At 40.0% G+C, this 15831-nt stretch overlaps 1 protein-coding gene across 2 annotated transcripts in view; it reads right to left on the bottom strand.

Moving 5' to 3' along the window:
• Positions 1-15831, bottom strand: part of adcy2a (adenylate cyclase 2a) — a 43608-nt gene that overhangs the window by 1331 nt on the left and 26446 nt on the right. Inside the window, exons 16-24 of one of the 2 annotated variants that reach the window (XM_079275550.1) lie at positions 13906-14043; positions 12493-12612; positions 12204-12388; positions 9796-9880; positions 7663-7821; positions 5783-5929; positions 5441-5551; positions 5159-5273; positions 2121-2245 (exon numbers count right to left, since the gene is read on the bottom strand). In XM_079275550.1, coding sequence (XP_079131676.1) covers positions 2121-2245; positions 5159-5273; positions 5441-5551; positions 5783-5929; positions 7663-7821; positions 9796-9880; positions 12204-12388; positions 12493-12612; positions 13906-14043 — 1185 coding nt within the window. Of the gene's footprint in view, positions 1-2120; positions 2246-5158; positions 5274-5440; positions 5552-5782; positions 5930-7662; positions 7822-9795; positions 9881-12203; positions 12389-12492; positions 12613-13890; positions 14044-15831 lie in introns of both variants that reach the window. The other variant, XM_079275551.1, reaches the window with a different exon arrangement.

Raw genomic sequence — 15831 nt, forward strand, 5'->3', positions numbered from 1 at the left:
TTCAAACAAGATTGCAAAAAATAGGTGTGTTAAGTAGAGCTGCAATCACAGGATGGGAAATATCTACGTATACCTCTACATTTCTTATTGTTGCCTCTGCACATTAAATAACAGGCATTTTCATTAATGGTTATAAGTGATCGCGGGCTCATGAATCATCACAGCTAATGCATCAAATTAAATGGAAATGGAAAACTATAAAATAACACGGAGCACTGTTTCCACAGAACAAAGTAGAACTTACAAACGCAGGATTAGAAATATCGATGTGCTGTCTTAGAAGAGCTCACAATGTCTTACTGTTGCCTCTGCACATCGTTAAATATCTACAGGCAATCTTGGAATGCAATTGAAAAAAGCCCTCCGAGGACTGAATGATTCCCACAGCCACATGTCATGCAGGTGAAAAACCATTATCCAATGATCCAGTGTCCAAACAGAGTGAAAATGTAAGATTTGAAGATGTCACATGATGTTGAGATGATATGATGTCCTTGATACCATGAATAGCACGAGCAGAGGGAACAAGAGTTTTATCTTTTAACTTTACTGGCATTTAAAACGTCTTCATATGAAAATGCAGTGCTGCTGCTTTAAAAATAAACGGTCAACTTCAAACACAATGTGATGTTTAATAGATAAAGACTTCTCAAACTGGTTTGTTCTTGAATGCATCTCAGATAATGGTCAGCGCTGGTGTTACTCCATTTCTTATTTTCAACAATTTCAATTTTTAAAAAAGTGTTAGTCCACATAATGCTACCAACTTCCCTGCTGTCTGTGTCTCAGCCCCAAGTCCATTCATTCCTTCTGGAGATGTAAATCTTTAGAAATGGGCCACACGTATTTAGTTGTGGTTTTAAATAAGTGAGGAATTTCCAAGTATTTAGCAAATATTATTTATTTGCATTATTGTTGACGGTGTATGCCTCCGCCAACCAGTCATGTTGCAGTTAACACCCAAGTTTATCCAAATAGTTTTTTTTGACATCAAAGGGACCTTTGACCACCAAATTCTGACCAATTCAAAGCTTGTGCAACATTTGGAGAAATTCTCTCCAGACATTCCTGAAATATCACGTTCACGAGAATGGACGAACTTTGACCACAAAAATCAGTTCATCCGTTGATCAGTTGAGTCCAGACGGACACGTGCCACATTTGAAGAAATTTGCTGAGATATCACAAGAATGGAACGGACATGAGTTCGCAGTGACCTCTGACCTCCAAATTCTAATCAGAACATATTTTAGTCCACGTGGATGTCTGTGTCAAATTGTAAGAATTTCCTCCATCCGTTCTTGAGATATCGCATTCACCAGAATGGACCAGACGGACAGACAATCCAGAAACATATTGCCTTTGGCCACACCTACCACCTGCACGGAGGCATAACCGTAGACTGGAAGACGTGGACGCAGTCGTCGTGACGTCAGCCACTGGTTTGTGGACTGCGGTTTTAAAACCTCGAGTTCAGCGTCTTGGCCTTCGCAATTTGTGATTTTGGCAGTCGCCGTCTTGTTTTTTTGCAACCAGTTAACAGAAATTACCATATTTGGACAGCGGAGGATTGATGTATAAGGCTCTGGTTGCAACAGGTCAATCACAAGGAAGCCCCACCATAAAGCATACCCTGCTTAATGGTCTAAATAGGACCATCATTTACCAAATGAGCAACACGCTCTGTTGAAAAACACTTGAAACTAGTGATTGAGATCATAAACTCTTGTTTTCAGTGTTTACTCAGGTAATAGAAGCAATTTTGTCATAGACTTATTTTGCAACCAGAGTCGCCACGCCCCCAGATTGCCAGTAAAGAGAATGCAGGTTTAAGGCACTTTCGCATTGGCTTCACTTTTCAGAACCAGGGGTTGCCGCATGCATGGGCATGACAAAAGCCCAATGGTAATGAACATGTCAACAAGTGCAACAGTGTGGCTCATTGATGTTTGCAATATGCAATAGTTTTGGGACACCAGCGGAGCTCCTTTGGACGGAGCTGTGTCAGTCTTTAGTTAAATCATACTTGTGTTGGGATCAAAACATGGGTGGTTTTGGGCTTTTCATGGAATGTGTGACAATAAGAACAATGGAGATCACAAGACATATCCCTTAATTACCTGTATTTTTCCCAGGACTCCAGTGCTGTCCATTCTGCTGGCTACATTCACTGTGTTCCCCCAGATATCATACTGTGGTTTCTGGGCTCCAATGACTCCAGCTATTACTGGACCATGGTTAATACCTGACAAAGGAAACCAAGCAATCAGTGAACATTCCAGATGTATCTGTACCATATTTAGTCAGTTACATTTTCAGATTCTTTTATTTTTGTTAATCTGAATGGGATTTGGAGCGCATTTAAACATTTTCCAAATTACGGTTAATGACACTGTATTGCCTTTGCAATACTTTTTTTACTTGTTGAATTATGTTCCACCATACACATCTTAATCGGATAATTTATTTTTAATAAAGTGTAACTACATCAGGAAACACCAAGCACATTATAATCATTTTGTTTCCAGTTCTGATGTCATACAAGGGCAATATTCAAATAATAGTTTTGATCTTACTGATTAATCATTGAGTGCAGCCAGAATGCAGCTCAAAAAGGCCTTCAGCACGAATACAAATAAACAAAGCTTTTCACAAGATTTCATCAGAACATGAGATGAACGTGGAAGCCAAATGCAGCTTAATCCCCAGCCGTCCCAGCACCTCTGCTAAGCAGGCTCTGGAGCTTTTCACAGCACTCAGATGACACTGGGCTTCTCTTCACTCTGGCTTCTGAGTCAATTTTTCAAATTGCTGCAAATTGCAACCTGGCTTGTATCCTCTGATGCGTTTAAGGCCCGTCTAGAAGCAGTGGGGGTATACAGTCACACACACTGCTGAGTTAATGAAGAAATCCATGCTGCGAAATGTTGAAGGTATCGAACTCATGCAGGGTGCTGGGAGCTGCCCGCAATGCTTTTCTCTTCAATTATCCCCCTATGCTTTTGTCAGTAAGTCTCGCTCTCGCTCTCTCTCCATGTCAGTTACATAACATGTCAATAGAACATACATTTAGTCTACATTCAAGCTTATCATTTAAAGCAAACTATTTGCTATTTATCAAACTCTAAATGATTTCTGCCAATAGAAGAACAAGCCAACAGCAGGGCTATTGTTAGTTTCTTATATTTCATCTGCATTTTGATGTAAACAACGTTTATTTAGCGCACTTCATATTTTCCTATCATCCTCTGGAAACCACACCCATCGGACAGGAAAACAATTGGCAGCACGATATGCAACCGAGGGCTGAAAGGCTATTAAAATGCCTGTAGCTCGTTAAACGTCACCAAGGAGAGCCGCGATGAAAGCTTAGCTAACCCAGTTACGACCTAAGGCTACTCCACTACCTAGCATGCTCCTGGCTGTCCGACGCCCGGTTGCAGTACAATAAGATGGATGAAAGCAGTGGGAGGTCGGTTACTGTTGAGCCCACATCTTCACAGAGACCTGGATCCATCGTTCTTCCCGGATCAAGCTGCACTTGACGGGCGGATGGCAGGACAGAGCGCAGGACTCCGGTGGGATGAGAGGAGGTGTGTTTACATCACGATGCTTGGTGCTCAAACACAGCCAGAGTTGATGGACAATGTTACCTCATGTTGCATTTTTATTGTGAGAATGTCGGCCATATTATCTGCCCAGGGAATTGTTTTTGTTCCTGCTGTTTACATTCCTTATGATGCAAATTCAAAGTAATTCAAATTCAAAGTACTCCTGTTTTTGTTTCGTTTTGTTTGCCATGTGTTTGTTTGTTACAAGTGGGCTACAGCTGAATTTCATTGTGCATCCCTGAGTTGCACATTGACAACAAATGATCCTTGAATGTCTTATTGCCTGTATCCCTCAGTCTGGCAGCTTATAAAAACTTAGTTCTGGGTTCTTTGCCGTGTTGGTGGTGCATACCACCACACACCAGCTTTTAGGCCTTTTTCTGTCTGTGAGGTCAGTAACATTGACATGTAAAATGGTGAATTCACGGTTGCAGGCACTTTTTGGAAATGTAACAGGAGGACAGGTGAAATGCGGTTGCTATTGTTTGTAACTCACCAACTCTAAGTTTAATGTAATTTAAGGACTGCGCCCCCACCGCCTACTTCCACCAACCGCATTGCCCCAGTTCATATCAAATGGAGCCACTGGCACCAGGATGCCAGCATCAGACATACGCATCGTTCCCAGAGGACAAACACTTATCTCTCACCTGCTATCAATCCCTCCTTTCAAAACATCACTCTAGGACTCTCTCACCAGACAGTTCAAGCCAGCCTGAACTCTGGCTCAGGCTTAGTATTCTGGCCGACTAGAATGGGATCACCTTCTTCTAAGATCATCATCTGACGATCATCCAACAGCCCCACAAAAAGTCAGACCGTACAGCAATATAGCTCCTTCTGTGGGTTTTGGTGGTTTCCAAGGAGGATGGTTTGAAGCCGCGAAGTAGTTCGCAAGTGAATGCATAGTCGCTTGCTCTTAACTCTCGGAAATGTACCCAATAGTAGCCGAATCAATTCTGTGGGGCCATGAATTGTCCCGCAAGTCCCTCCTTTTTACTCTATTACACACCAAAATGTTCTTCACGCAGATCATGTTGAGGGACACTCCAAAGTCATTGCGTCTCGTTTCTGATTCCAGAAGTTGTGAAGATGGACTCTCTTGTATACACCCATTCAACACTTGTTCCTCCATACACTAAACTCTTATCCAATAGTCCTCTTTTTATCGTAGAGCCTGGACAGATTGCTTCTTGATTCTGGTTCCATCAGCATTTTCACATCATTCTCTCCTTGCCTGGGATTTCTCCGGCCCTTTACTCTGTTCACTCATTCAGGATTGTAGCCACTACCTCTGCCTCCTGTAATTGCATCCCAATACAATCTTGAGCCGCTGGTCCTCCATAGCGTATCTCCACTACATCCGCTTCATCTAGTCTCATGTAACTGCAACGCACAACAACGCACAACTCCCCACAACGCATTTGGCAAAGTGGATGAGCTACATGCAGTTCAAGCCTTTCATATTAATCATGTGTTCCTTAACAAAGCTTAATTTTGATGGTGTGGTACTTGCTAGCGAAATGTTGCTTTTATGTGAAACTCACCAACTCTAAGTTTGAAGTCATTAAAAGAGTGTTTGTTGATAACGTCCAGCTTCCCCACCAAGGCAAATGCAAACTCTACCATGGTCCCTATGTGCATGTACTGCCTGTCATGCTCCTGGGAAACAATGAGGAAACACAACCAGTTACACATTCAATTCTAGTTGAACAAAAGTTGTGAAAGCTGACGTCAAAAATGATTTAGCATGATTTTAATGTGTGTGTGGTGTGTGTGTGTGTGTGTGTAGGTGTGTGTGTGTGTGTGTGTGTGTGTGATGAGCATACCTGTGATGTGTACTCAGGCCCAGGAGATGCATTCAGCCCAGTAGCAGCCATGTAAGTGCTGCCAATAGTCTTGATCTTTTCCACGCCGCTGAACTTCGGTTTCGACAGCAGCTACACACACACAAATACAGAACACGATCCACAGAACAGCTTTAACAAAAGGGACAGAGACAGACACCACATATTATATATGCAGTGTATGGATTTTTAAGAAGCGGTTGTGGTTTGAGTCAAATCACATATGACAAGAAAATCAATGAAACCTGTAGTGGAAAGAGTATCCTGGTTTGTTTCTAGCATTTGTGGTGCACGTGTAGGATGTTGTGACGGTTGGTTATTTACCTCGTCAAAATCAGCAATGATTTCGTTAAGGAGCCTGAGGCACTCCAATCCTTCTTTGTTGGCATCAGATTCAGTGTAGAACTCTTTAAAGTCTGGGATGGAGGCGAACGTGACACACACCAGGTCATAGGACTGGTGATACAGATCCTGCGTGACCAAATACGAAACAATATTATAAAATTGATAAGCCACAGACTTCTTAAAATGGAAGAAAAACAGGTGACAATATTCTGATGTATTGAAAGAATACTTACAGTTTTTCTCAATTGCTAAAACACTGAAACCCATTGGCTGAACAAAGTTCTCAGTTGCCTGAACTCATTTAGCTAATTGTGCAGTCTGTTGTCAATACCTTAAACTGTTTCACATGGTAAAACACAATTTGCAGATCTCACTTAGACTTTTCAGCAAAACTCTAAACACATTCTCAGTCTCAAAACACATTCTGCACACTAATGCACATGTCATCCACACTGGTAAACACAAATGGCAACAATCAAATACAAATAGAGAACACATGTCATTGATTAAACACAATTACTCAAAATGGATTTCACTTGTATCAAATGATGTGACACAACCAATATTAGCCAGTTTAGAGAGCAAACAGGTAGTTGAAGGTGGGAAGGAGAAAGTCTGAGAATGGACAGAAGAAACAATGTGAGAGGACATCGTGCTTTCTATTTGTTACAGTAACAGTACTGACTGCTCAATAGATGTTGACTGGTTGCAGGTTCATATCAACAAAGAACAAGAATTACAGTATCACAGAGACAAAGGACACGTTTGTGAGCTGCAGGGTACAGTACTGTACAAATAGGGGTACAAGGAGGAGGAAGAACAAAATAAATTGCAAAGAGCAAAGCACAGTAGTCATTTCTGATCAATTTTGAGCGACTGTAATAGAACATGTTTTCGTTCATATGAAATTTGTTTTGAGATTAAAAATCGACTTCTCCCTGAGAACTATATGTTTTGAACAATGTGCTTTCTATTTATTGGTGTATTGTTTACTGACTGCTTGATAGTGTATATTATTTTGATCACTTTGTTTATGATTTGAGAGCAGTGTTTGATTTTGAGCACAGGTAAAACTGTTTTGAGGCGAAAGTTTCATTTTGCAAGAGGATTCAGAGGTTTTGTAAATAGTGCTTGAAGATGAGGTTTTGTGTTTACAGTTTTGAGAGAATGGGCGACCGTTTCAAGAAATGTGTCTTAGCAATCGAGAAAAACTGTAACAGTATTCTCAAATAAAAACATCAGTGGGACCAGCGAGGCAGACAAAACAAGCCGGATTACAAAACACGGAGGTATCATTCCTATTTAAACTCCCATGACCTCCAGGATGCCACGTCCTCTAAACTTCCTAAGATGTTAAACTTTACTTTTCACAGTTCACACTGTGAGAAGCACTCAGGGGATATAACACAATTCAGAATGATGAATGAGATGGTCTCACAGGCAAGTCAGCAAATTCACCTCAGTCTCCCCCAATGTTTTGCAATCGTTATAGGAAATTAATAATTTATTGTTAATACTTTTCTTGTAAAGAATTTGCTAATGCACAGTCTGGATGCTCCCCAGTCTGAATTATACTTGTGTGAGTACACACACACACACTCATCCTGGTTTTTGAGTGGATTAAAAACATAAATAGCAGCAAAGTATGTACATATTTCAGATATATTGTAATGACTCAAAATATAGATTATCTTTGAGGTAAGCTGCTTTGCAATGCAGTGAATTGATGTAATCTTGGCATAGAGCCACTGGTACTGCAAGACCTCTGTGAAACCACATACATCTGCATCCATTTGTCAAAACACAATTTGCATGACCCTTCACAACTTTAAATGAAAGAAAACATAATGGCTGCCTACCTCATTCTTCCAGTTGCGTGCCAGGAAATGTTCTGCGACGTGTGCAGGCAGGACATTCTCCAACAAAACCCGGTTGAGGTTCTCCATGGTTTCAATCTCCTCGCACTCCTTCTTGAACTTGTTCTTCCACAGAAAGTCTAACCTACAGTAATATTCATTCTGTTACAAGAGGACACAGAGGTGAAGAGACTGAAGGTACAGCTGTACAGCTTGCTTCCATCAGGTCACAGGGAAAAATACAAACTGTAAATGCCGTCAATGCTTAAAGACAGAAAAGCAAACGAAACACTAAAAAGAACGGACTACACATTTTAAACAATTGCAAAAAACCTCATACAACTTCCGTCAAGACAGGCAGCAATACAGTGAATTGTGCAATTTTAGTTAAATCACAGGTGGAAAGCTACAAAAACATGATTATTTTACCAGAACTAAAGGAACAAGACATTTTGATGGACACAATGTAAGGCAAGAAGGAGTCAAATGTTTCAGGTGAGGAATTACTTTCTTTGTGGGAATAATTTCTTAAGTGAAATTAAATTTCTTCCTTATTGGCTGAAGTGCTTTTTCCTCAGCAGTAAACAATGTTATCCGATTTCATAAAAGGAATGCACCAACCAAGGAGAAACATTTCTGTAAGATGATCTGATGTAACAATGAATAAGCAGAGAAAGTATTATGGTTGAATTTTAGAACTATAATAACTTTACAGTCTAAAGAGAAAGGGGGGGGGGGTACATAGACAAAGTGTGTATGTATCAGAGCAATATTTTTGAGACTGAGCAGATATGAATAAATGGCATCTGTTATTTTTGCTGTACATCCTTTTCTTTGAGCTCGGGACAGAGTCAGCTCAAACTCAATCTCCATTATGTGAGACAGAAGTTCCACAAACAGACGTTCCCAGTGGAAATTCAAAGTGTGTCGATTTAAAAATCACACTAAATAATGCATACAGCACATACGCTCAGTGTACTACGATGCCAAATAAGTGTCTGTGTGATGCTTCAACACTTGAAATGCCAAAATAATTATTTTTGTAGGTGTAGTATCAGTTAACAAGAGGCACAGGACGCATGTAGTAAAAGGTGTAGCTTTTGCTTCGCCTGTAGATCCACTCATGCCTTCATTATGCTTTTTGTGCACACAATTCAGTCCCCACAGAGAAAGAAAAAGTGGAGCAGCCCAGGGGATGGGCTGCTTCCTCTTTAATGATAAGCTCTGACAGAAAACAGAAATATTACTCTGCACATGTCTTCTCTCACTGACAGAGTGTTGTCAGTGAGAGAACCAGACAAATAAAGTAAGCATGCACACTCACATGTGCACACAGTCACACACAGTCACTACATGGCCTACATGTATCGTGTTATAAAATGTATGTCACTACTAGCTCAGAGTAAAAGGCTCTTACAACGGGTTGATTATTGTTACTGTAAAGATATAGAGTTGATGCTAGTACTTATGACTGTACTGTAGCTCCAGAGGACAGTAGTCTGTTCTGGATCGCACTCAAGTACAGCAAGAACCCTTTAGTAAACCCAAAACAGCCAGACTAAGAAGCACACTACACAGAAGTAAATCTCAAAGTCCACCTGTGTAACTTCAGACTTCCTGTTGTAAATCATTGGCTAACAGTGTCTGGCCAAACTGGTCTCATGATGCCTCTCTTGCACAGTGTGGCATAGCAGCCGAAAAGCTATATCCTCTCTGCTTCTGCTTAACGTTCCCCAAGCTCTGAGGTTACAAAAGGTACATACAGTATAAAGAGAGCTATGAACAGTAGTATCGGGAGTCCAATTTCCTCTGCATTCACAGGAAACATCTAAAGCTCCAGTGAAGAAAATGCTCGCCAATGACAGCACTGGCCCGGGTGCAACCCCCAGTTGCACTGCTTCTTCAGCTGGGCTGTACATCAAACTTAATTGTGTTCACACGTGGGAGACGCGTTAAAAGGTGAAAGAGATCACGGGATTGTGGGTTTCCTCGTGGGAGAAAACAAATAAACACATACACACAAATACAAAGAGGAAAAAATAAAGAGTGCAACGGCGACATTTCAGAGCTGTAAAGATGAAAATGTCACAGATGACAGCTGATAACATCATTCAAACTATTAAAGTGTGGACTTACCTGTCTGGCGAGTACAAGCAGAGTGATGAAGAAGATAAAGAGGGAGATAGAGCCCATAGTCTTAAGGTCTTTGAGAACTCCTGGTCTTGAAGAGCAGAGAGAAAAAGAAAGATGTTTTTATGCATGGAGAAAGAGAGAGACGAAGAAAAAGATTAAGAGTGAAAAGTGACAAAAGATAAACGAAAAAAAGCATGAGTAAAAAAGTGAAGAAACTGGGATGAAAGTAATACAATTTAATTAAAAATTCAAGTCATAATGTGTGGTATATGTCATGTGTCACATGATTGATTAACAGACCATTTCATTCCAAGCTGCCATTGGTTTGCTGTGAGAAGAGTTTGTTTATCTGTATTCCGGCGGCTGAGCTTCCTTGCCAGGGTGCATTCACAAGGAACGTTTTTCAAGAGGCATTAAACAACGAGATAGTGTTCACCATCTGCAAAGACTCGGCACTGTGAATCCACATCAAGCTCTTGCGTTTCCACCATCATAAACCTAAAAGTAGGACACCTGACTCAGGCAACCAACCAAGATACAGCTATGAATTGTCCTGTGCGTGCAAAAATACTAATCTAGCTACAGTTCATGCTCAAACACACTCAGAGTTGCACAAAAAGCCTGAAGCATACTATATGCGAGCAGTTGAGTTAAAAAATGTTTAACAATGCTCTTATTCAAATCTACAATGAAACAGATTCTTTATAGCAGAGAAGTCTGAGTTGAAGCTCTGACTGTGTGATAACACTCAAACAGGACTGTTGCATCCTAATTTCTGGAAGCACATTTTGCATATTAATGGGAACTTACTCTTATCTAGGGCAGCTCGGCAGACAACTGCAAAAACAGCCTGCAAGTTCTGCACTTGCCTGGTTCATTATTTAATCAATTCTTCACACAGAAAGGAGGGCAATGACTGAGGACAGACAGCTGCACATACAGGTACCGGTATATCGGAGATGGAAAGCACACAAACAGGAAGCATCATTTAATTTATGAGTTTTACAACAAAGCTTTTGGATTTGTCAATTCTACACTTTGCCACTGCTGACCAAAGTTCATGCTATTATGACGGGCCCAAGTTACTTACTGCTGCTTCTATGTGTCTAAGCTAGCTACTTTAGAGCATATATTCTTGTCACATTATCAAATATGGTCTTGACATTGCACCAGAACATAAATATCCCACATTAAATATGACAAAATATACAAAATAATACGAAATGATTCATTTAATTGCATATCATTTTGTTATAAAATGCTACTGGCTATTTTACAAAACAAATGAAAACCATTGCCATTTTGAGGACATATATAGCAAATGGCATGGCACTGTTTTTATTTTAACATGAGGTTCTCTTGGAACACAGTTATATTTCCGAGGTGGATCTGAATCACTTGCAAGTTCTCTGCCACTGTGACCAAAACTGTGTGAAATATATTGGCTTCACAGGAGGGGAAACTCCTGAAAAACCCCATTATGCCGCGAATCCGATATATTTATTTGTGTTCATTCGCACTGGACGCGTCGGAGAGGGGGCGTGGCTTATCGCCCTGAAAGCCGTTCAACTGTCCGCCATTAACCATAGAAAAAATAACCTCTATTTCTGCTTAGTACGTGTTGTGGAAGTCACAGATATCCCGGGAAACTAAACTAAATATGTTAGGAGTAGTTACATTTACAACCGGCCCTTTGAGGGCGACCGTGATGCTGATGTGGCCCGAGAGTGAAAATGAGTTTGACACCCCTGATGTAGAAAGTACATTTTGATAGTTTGTTTATTATAGGTTCAATCCAAAGTTGCAGAAACGACAAAACTACACGTATTTATCTTTCAAAACAGTTAGTGGCTCAGTAGCAGTGACCGTCTTTCAGAGTTTGAGCAGTTTGTTTGAATTTCACGCATTCTGTCATGCTATTAGTTAGTAGTTGTGTATTTCTTTTTCTTATAACTGATGACAGTAAATTCAGATTGTAGTCAGATTGGGAGTGTCCTCCCTAATCAAATGCAAGAAGAGCAAGAAGTACACGTATCCTATGGTGTAACAACATTCTTGCATTTATGTTAGTTACTAATCTTTATCTCCTTTCATGTTTGCTCACATACCACAATCCAGAACCTCAACATAACCATGTCATTTCAATTAGCTGTGCTGTAGCATAACACCTACAATACACTGACCACTGTGCATCTGGAAGACGTTGAGGTAGACCTTCTTGCTCTCCTTTCTCTTCATATCACGGTTTTCCATTTACTCAGAATCCCACAGGTTTTACAGCAGATGGTCATTGTGTCAACATAACCGTTTCACTTCTCAGCCTACCTCAACATACTCGCTTCATAAATTTTGACTCCATACAATTCTTTGACACTCTCTTGAACATTATCTGTTTGTCACTGTGCACTTACCTGTCCAGGCTTTCAGTCTTGTACAGAAATCTGCTATATTCATCCAGCAGAGAGGCATGGGTTTGTAGAATAATGATATTGTAAACCACAACAGCCGTCAACATGATAATCATTTTCAGCTCGTAGTTTATCCTCAGGAACACAGAGCAAGAGATGAGGCCCAGAATGCAACTGTAAATTAAGTACTAGACAGACAGAAAAAGGGACAGAAAGTCAGATTGATAACTGGAATAAATCAACCAAGGATGACAAAAGAAATGTACAGATGATCGTGATAATCTTCACTTACGGGAAGGTAGAAATTGTTTTTGCCTGTGAAGGCAATTAGTTGTCCATTAGGGTAAAATTGTGTTTCATTGGATGAATTGTAAACAGGAACAGGAGGCAGCAAATTGTCTTCTAAAAAAAACTAGAAAAAGAACACAAGGTCAACAGAAATTGAGGGCTTGTTATATCTTTGGTTAATACTAAAAACACTTTGTTTAAATCCACCACAGAAAAAAACCGCACACTATTCACATGCAAATTACAAACAGACTTTCCTGTCTGCTTGTTTTGCACGTCAGCCTGGTAAAATACAAACTCTTCTAAATTGTACTTGCAGGTGGGAAATAGGAGTCTTGTTAGACAAGAGGCCAATAGTGACAACCATTCAATAATGTCCTTTAAAGTGAGCCTGCAGGATAAGACGAGGATTGGCTGCCACACTGACCAAATCCAAGTTAATTTGGCTCATCCGCCCTTGGCGACTGACCCACGTCAGGCGCAAAACAAGATTATAATCTCTGGAATCGATTTGTGTGATGGTGTCAACCAGGGTCCTGACACCGTGCTTTGTCACGCAACTTCCCCACAAGCAACTATTTCACCTTTAACCGAGCCTTTTGATTTTCTCTCGACAGAACTACGCCTCAATTATAAAAAGTAGAACAACAATAGAATTGTTATGTATGATATTCCCTTATCACTACATGCAAATGGTGTGGGCACTATTATGTAGGGGAAAAGCCAAAAGATAAACTGCTTGGAAAAGAGATCAAAACAAAGAAGATATTTTCTGAAGTTGATTATGAGGCAAAATCTCCAGTTAGTTTGAGGCGTCATAGAGAAAAGAAATGGAAAGTAGAGAGATAAATACTACAGGGAGACATCAATTATTGTTTCAATGTATGTTTTAAATCTCCTTTACTTTTTACTACTGAATTTTATTTCTTACACTGTTTCTTTAATTGTTTTTAAATCTCCTTTTCTTTTGCCTTATGTTTTGATGCTTTTAATGGTTTTATGTGAAGCACTTTGAATTACCTTGTTGTTGAAATGTGCTATACAAATAAACTTGCCTTGCCTTGCCTTGCCTTACATTAAAATGCTAGTGTGTCCACAGCCCCCGACCATGAGGACACGACATATTTACCGCTGTGGCACAGCAATATTTTTTTATTGTTGCAAGAAAGATTAGTTATTTTTATATTAAGCACACTCGGTAACACAGCAGTATTAATAAGTTTGATAAATATGATTTTGCAAAACATGTAAACATCCCTGGTTCCTATTTGTTTACAATAATTCAATTTATTTGCATTTCATTACCTTCTAATTGCACTGCAGTTACTAACAGGGGGGGGGGGGGAGCTGTCATCTGAAGGGTTGTGATGCTTCAGTCCTAGTGAAGCCTAATTGGTGTTACTGCTCCCTTACTTACCATGTTGAAGACTGCCATTATGAGTATTAGAGCTGTGGTTGTCATGGTGAGAGTGATGCGGGGCCATGGCTTGTTGGCAATAATGACCGATGACCTCAGCAGCCGCGTCCAAGAACTGGAGGCGCTTTTACTGCAGTGCTGCAGGGACACAAACAGCGCACAATACAAGAGTGCATGAGTCGAAGAACAACAGAGAACTTGGGAGCTGAGATTGTGAGGGTTGTGGAAACATTCAAATTTGCTGACGAAGCAACAAGGAACACAAGCACTGATTAACTAATTAAAATATCTATAGCATATGAGCAGACATATGCAATAACAAATCAATTATTTCTGTTGACAAAAAACAATTACTGTGAAAAAAATAAACAATGTAAGTTCACCCATTGAACCCCCTATTGTGAAAAGAGGGATCCTATCAAATTAACGGTGCACACTAATATATTTCAAACTACATGCAATAACTGTGCTACAAAATGACAACTGCAAGTGATTCCATCATATATAAAATGATGTAAACAAACCACATATATAGCTTCCAACTAACCATTCAGTTTGACTGCAACAATACATTTTTTAACTTGCATTAAAAGCAAAGCAAAGCTTAAAGAGGGTTGTTGACCAGCTTCTATATCCTGCTTCACTGCTCAAATCATTATAACTGAGGGCAAAGTTTGTACGTATCCAAGAGACACCACATAACAGGAGTTATCAGTGATACAAAAAGGAAATCTTCCCATGCTTCTGCAAATAATGGCTGGGCCTGTTACAGTCAATTACTTTTCCCCTTTGCAGCGATGCCTTCAGCTGAATGTGTTTCATTGCGAGACAATGACAGTGAAAGTACAAATCATTTGCTTGGTCATCTCAGAGCAATATATGAGCATCGCTGGGGCTGAGTTAATGCGACATTTGAATAGCTCAGAAATGTGAATTACAATACAATAAAGTGAAGATGGCAGACTGTATCATGCACCGGCAGGATTGCCAGAAATGTGGAGCTAGTGGGGCACATTTTGTTTTGCAAACAAGGCATTTGCATGCAATCCCCTCTAGTTTGTTTTATTACTTCAATAAAACATTTGACAAAAGACAAAATAAGATTTCAAGTTACACAGTCACAGAACCAGCAGAATATGCAATTCAGTCTATCAAATTGGCATGTTTTACCTTTGTATGGTACCCATCATCATTCCCTGCTTAACAGTGACAAGGTTTCTGCAAGACATGCTATGTAGGTCAATACCTCACTTTGTGTGAGAATGAAAAAACTAAGTACAGTACATTCACAGGGAAGCATGCGGGTGTTGTTTTACTGTCACACTGTCTGATTTTCAAATGCTACCCAAAACTATACGAGAGGAATGTACGAATAAGTATTATTTGGATTTCTCCTACCATCTTCAGCCTACAACTATCAAATTCAGCAGAACCACATGATTGATTTTGAAATTATACAGTTCTCATTCATGATCTTAATTCAAAAAGTCAAGATTTGAGTCACTGACTTTTCAAATGACGTCTTCTTGTCCTAATATGCTATATTGGAAATTAAGGAATAATTCCATGCTGATCCCATCTTGCGACATGAGGCTGGGACAAAAGAACCGAATGTTCTCTTGAAACTGAAAGACACTGTGCCAAGGAAAATACATGCAGATTGTTTATATAGCCTAATGTTCCTATTCACAAAGGATCTATGAACTACAGGATGAGTCTGGTTTATTACACAGGAGCCCTAGAATAAACTGCGATGTACTGCTGTATTTACCACAATAGTAGCAAATAGCATGACATGAACCAAAGCAAAGACTCAGCAATGCCAAATAAAGTCAGCAAAAGACTGCAGGAGGCTTTTTCAACATTAGCTGTTGAGTGTTGTGTTTTGTTTTTGAGCCTTGGGCAACATCCATAGGGAGCACAGTT

The sequence above is a fragment of the Melanostigma gelatinosum genome, assembly GCF_949748355.1.
Source record: "Melanostigma gelatinosum genome assembly, chromosome: 9".
Lineage (NCBI taxonomy): Eukaryota > Metazoa > Chordata > Actinopteri > Perciformes > Zoarcidae > Melanostigma > Melanostigma gelatinosum.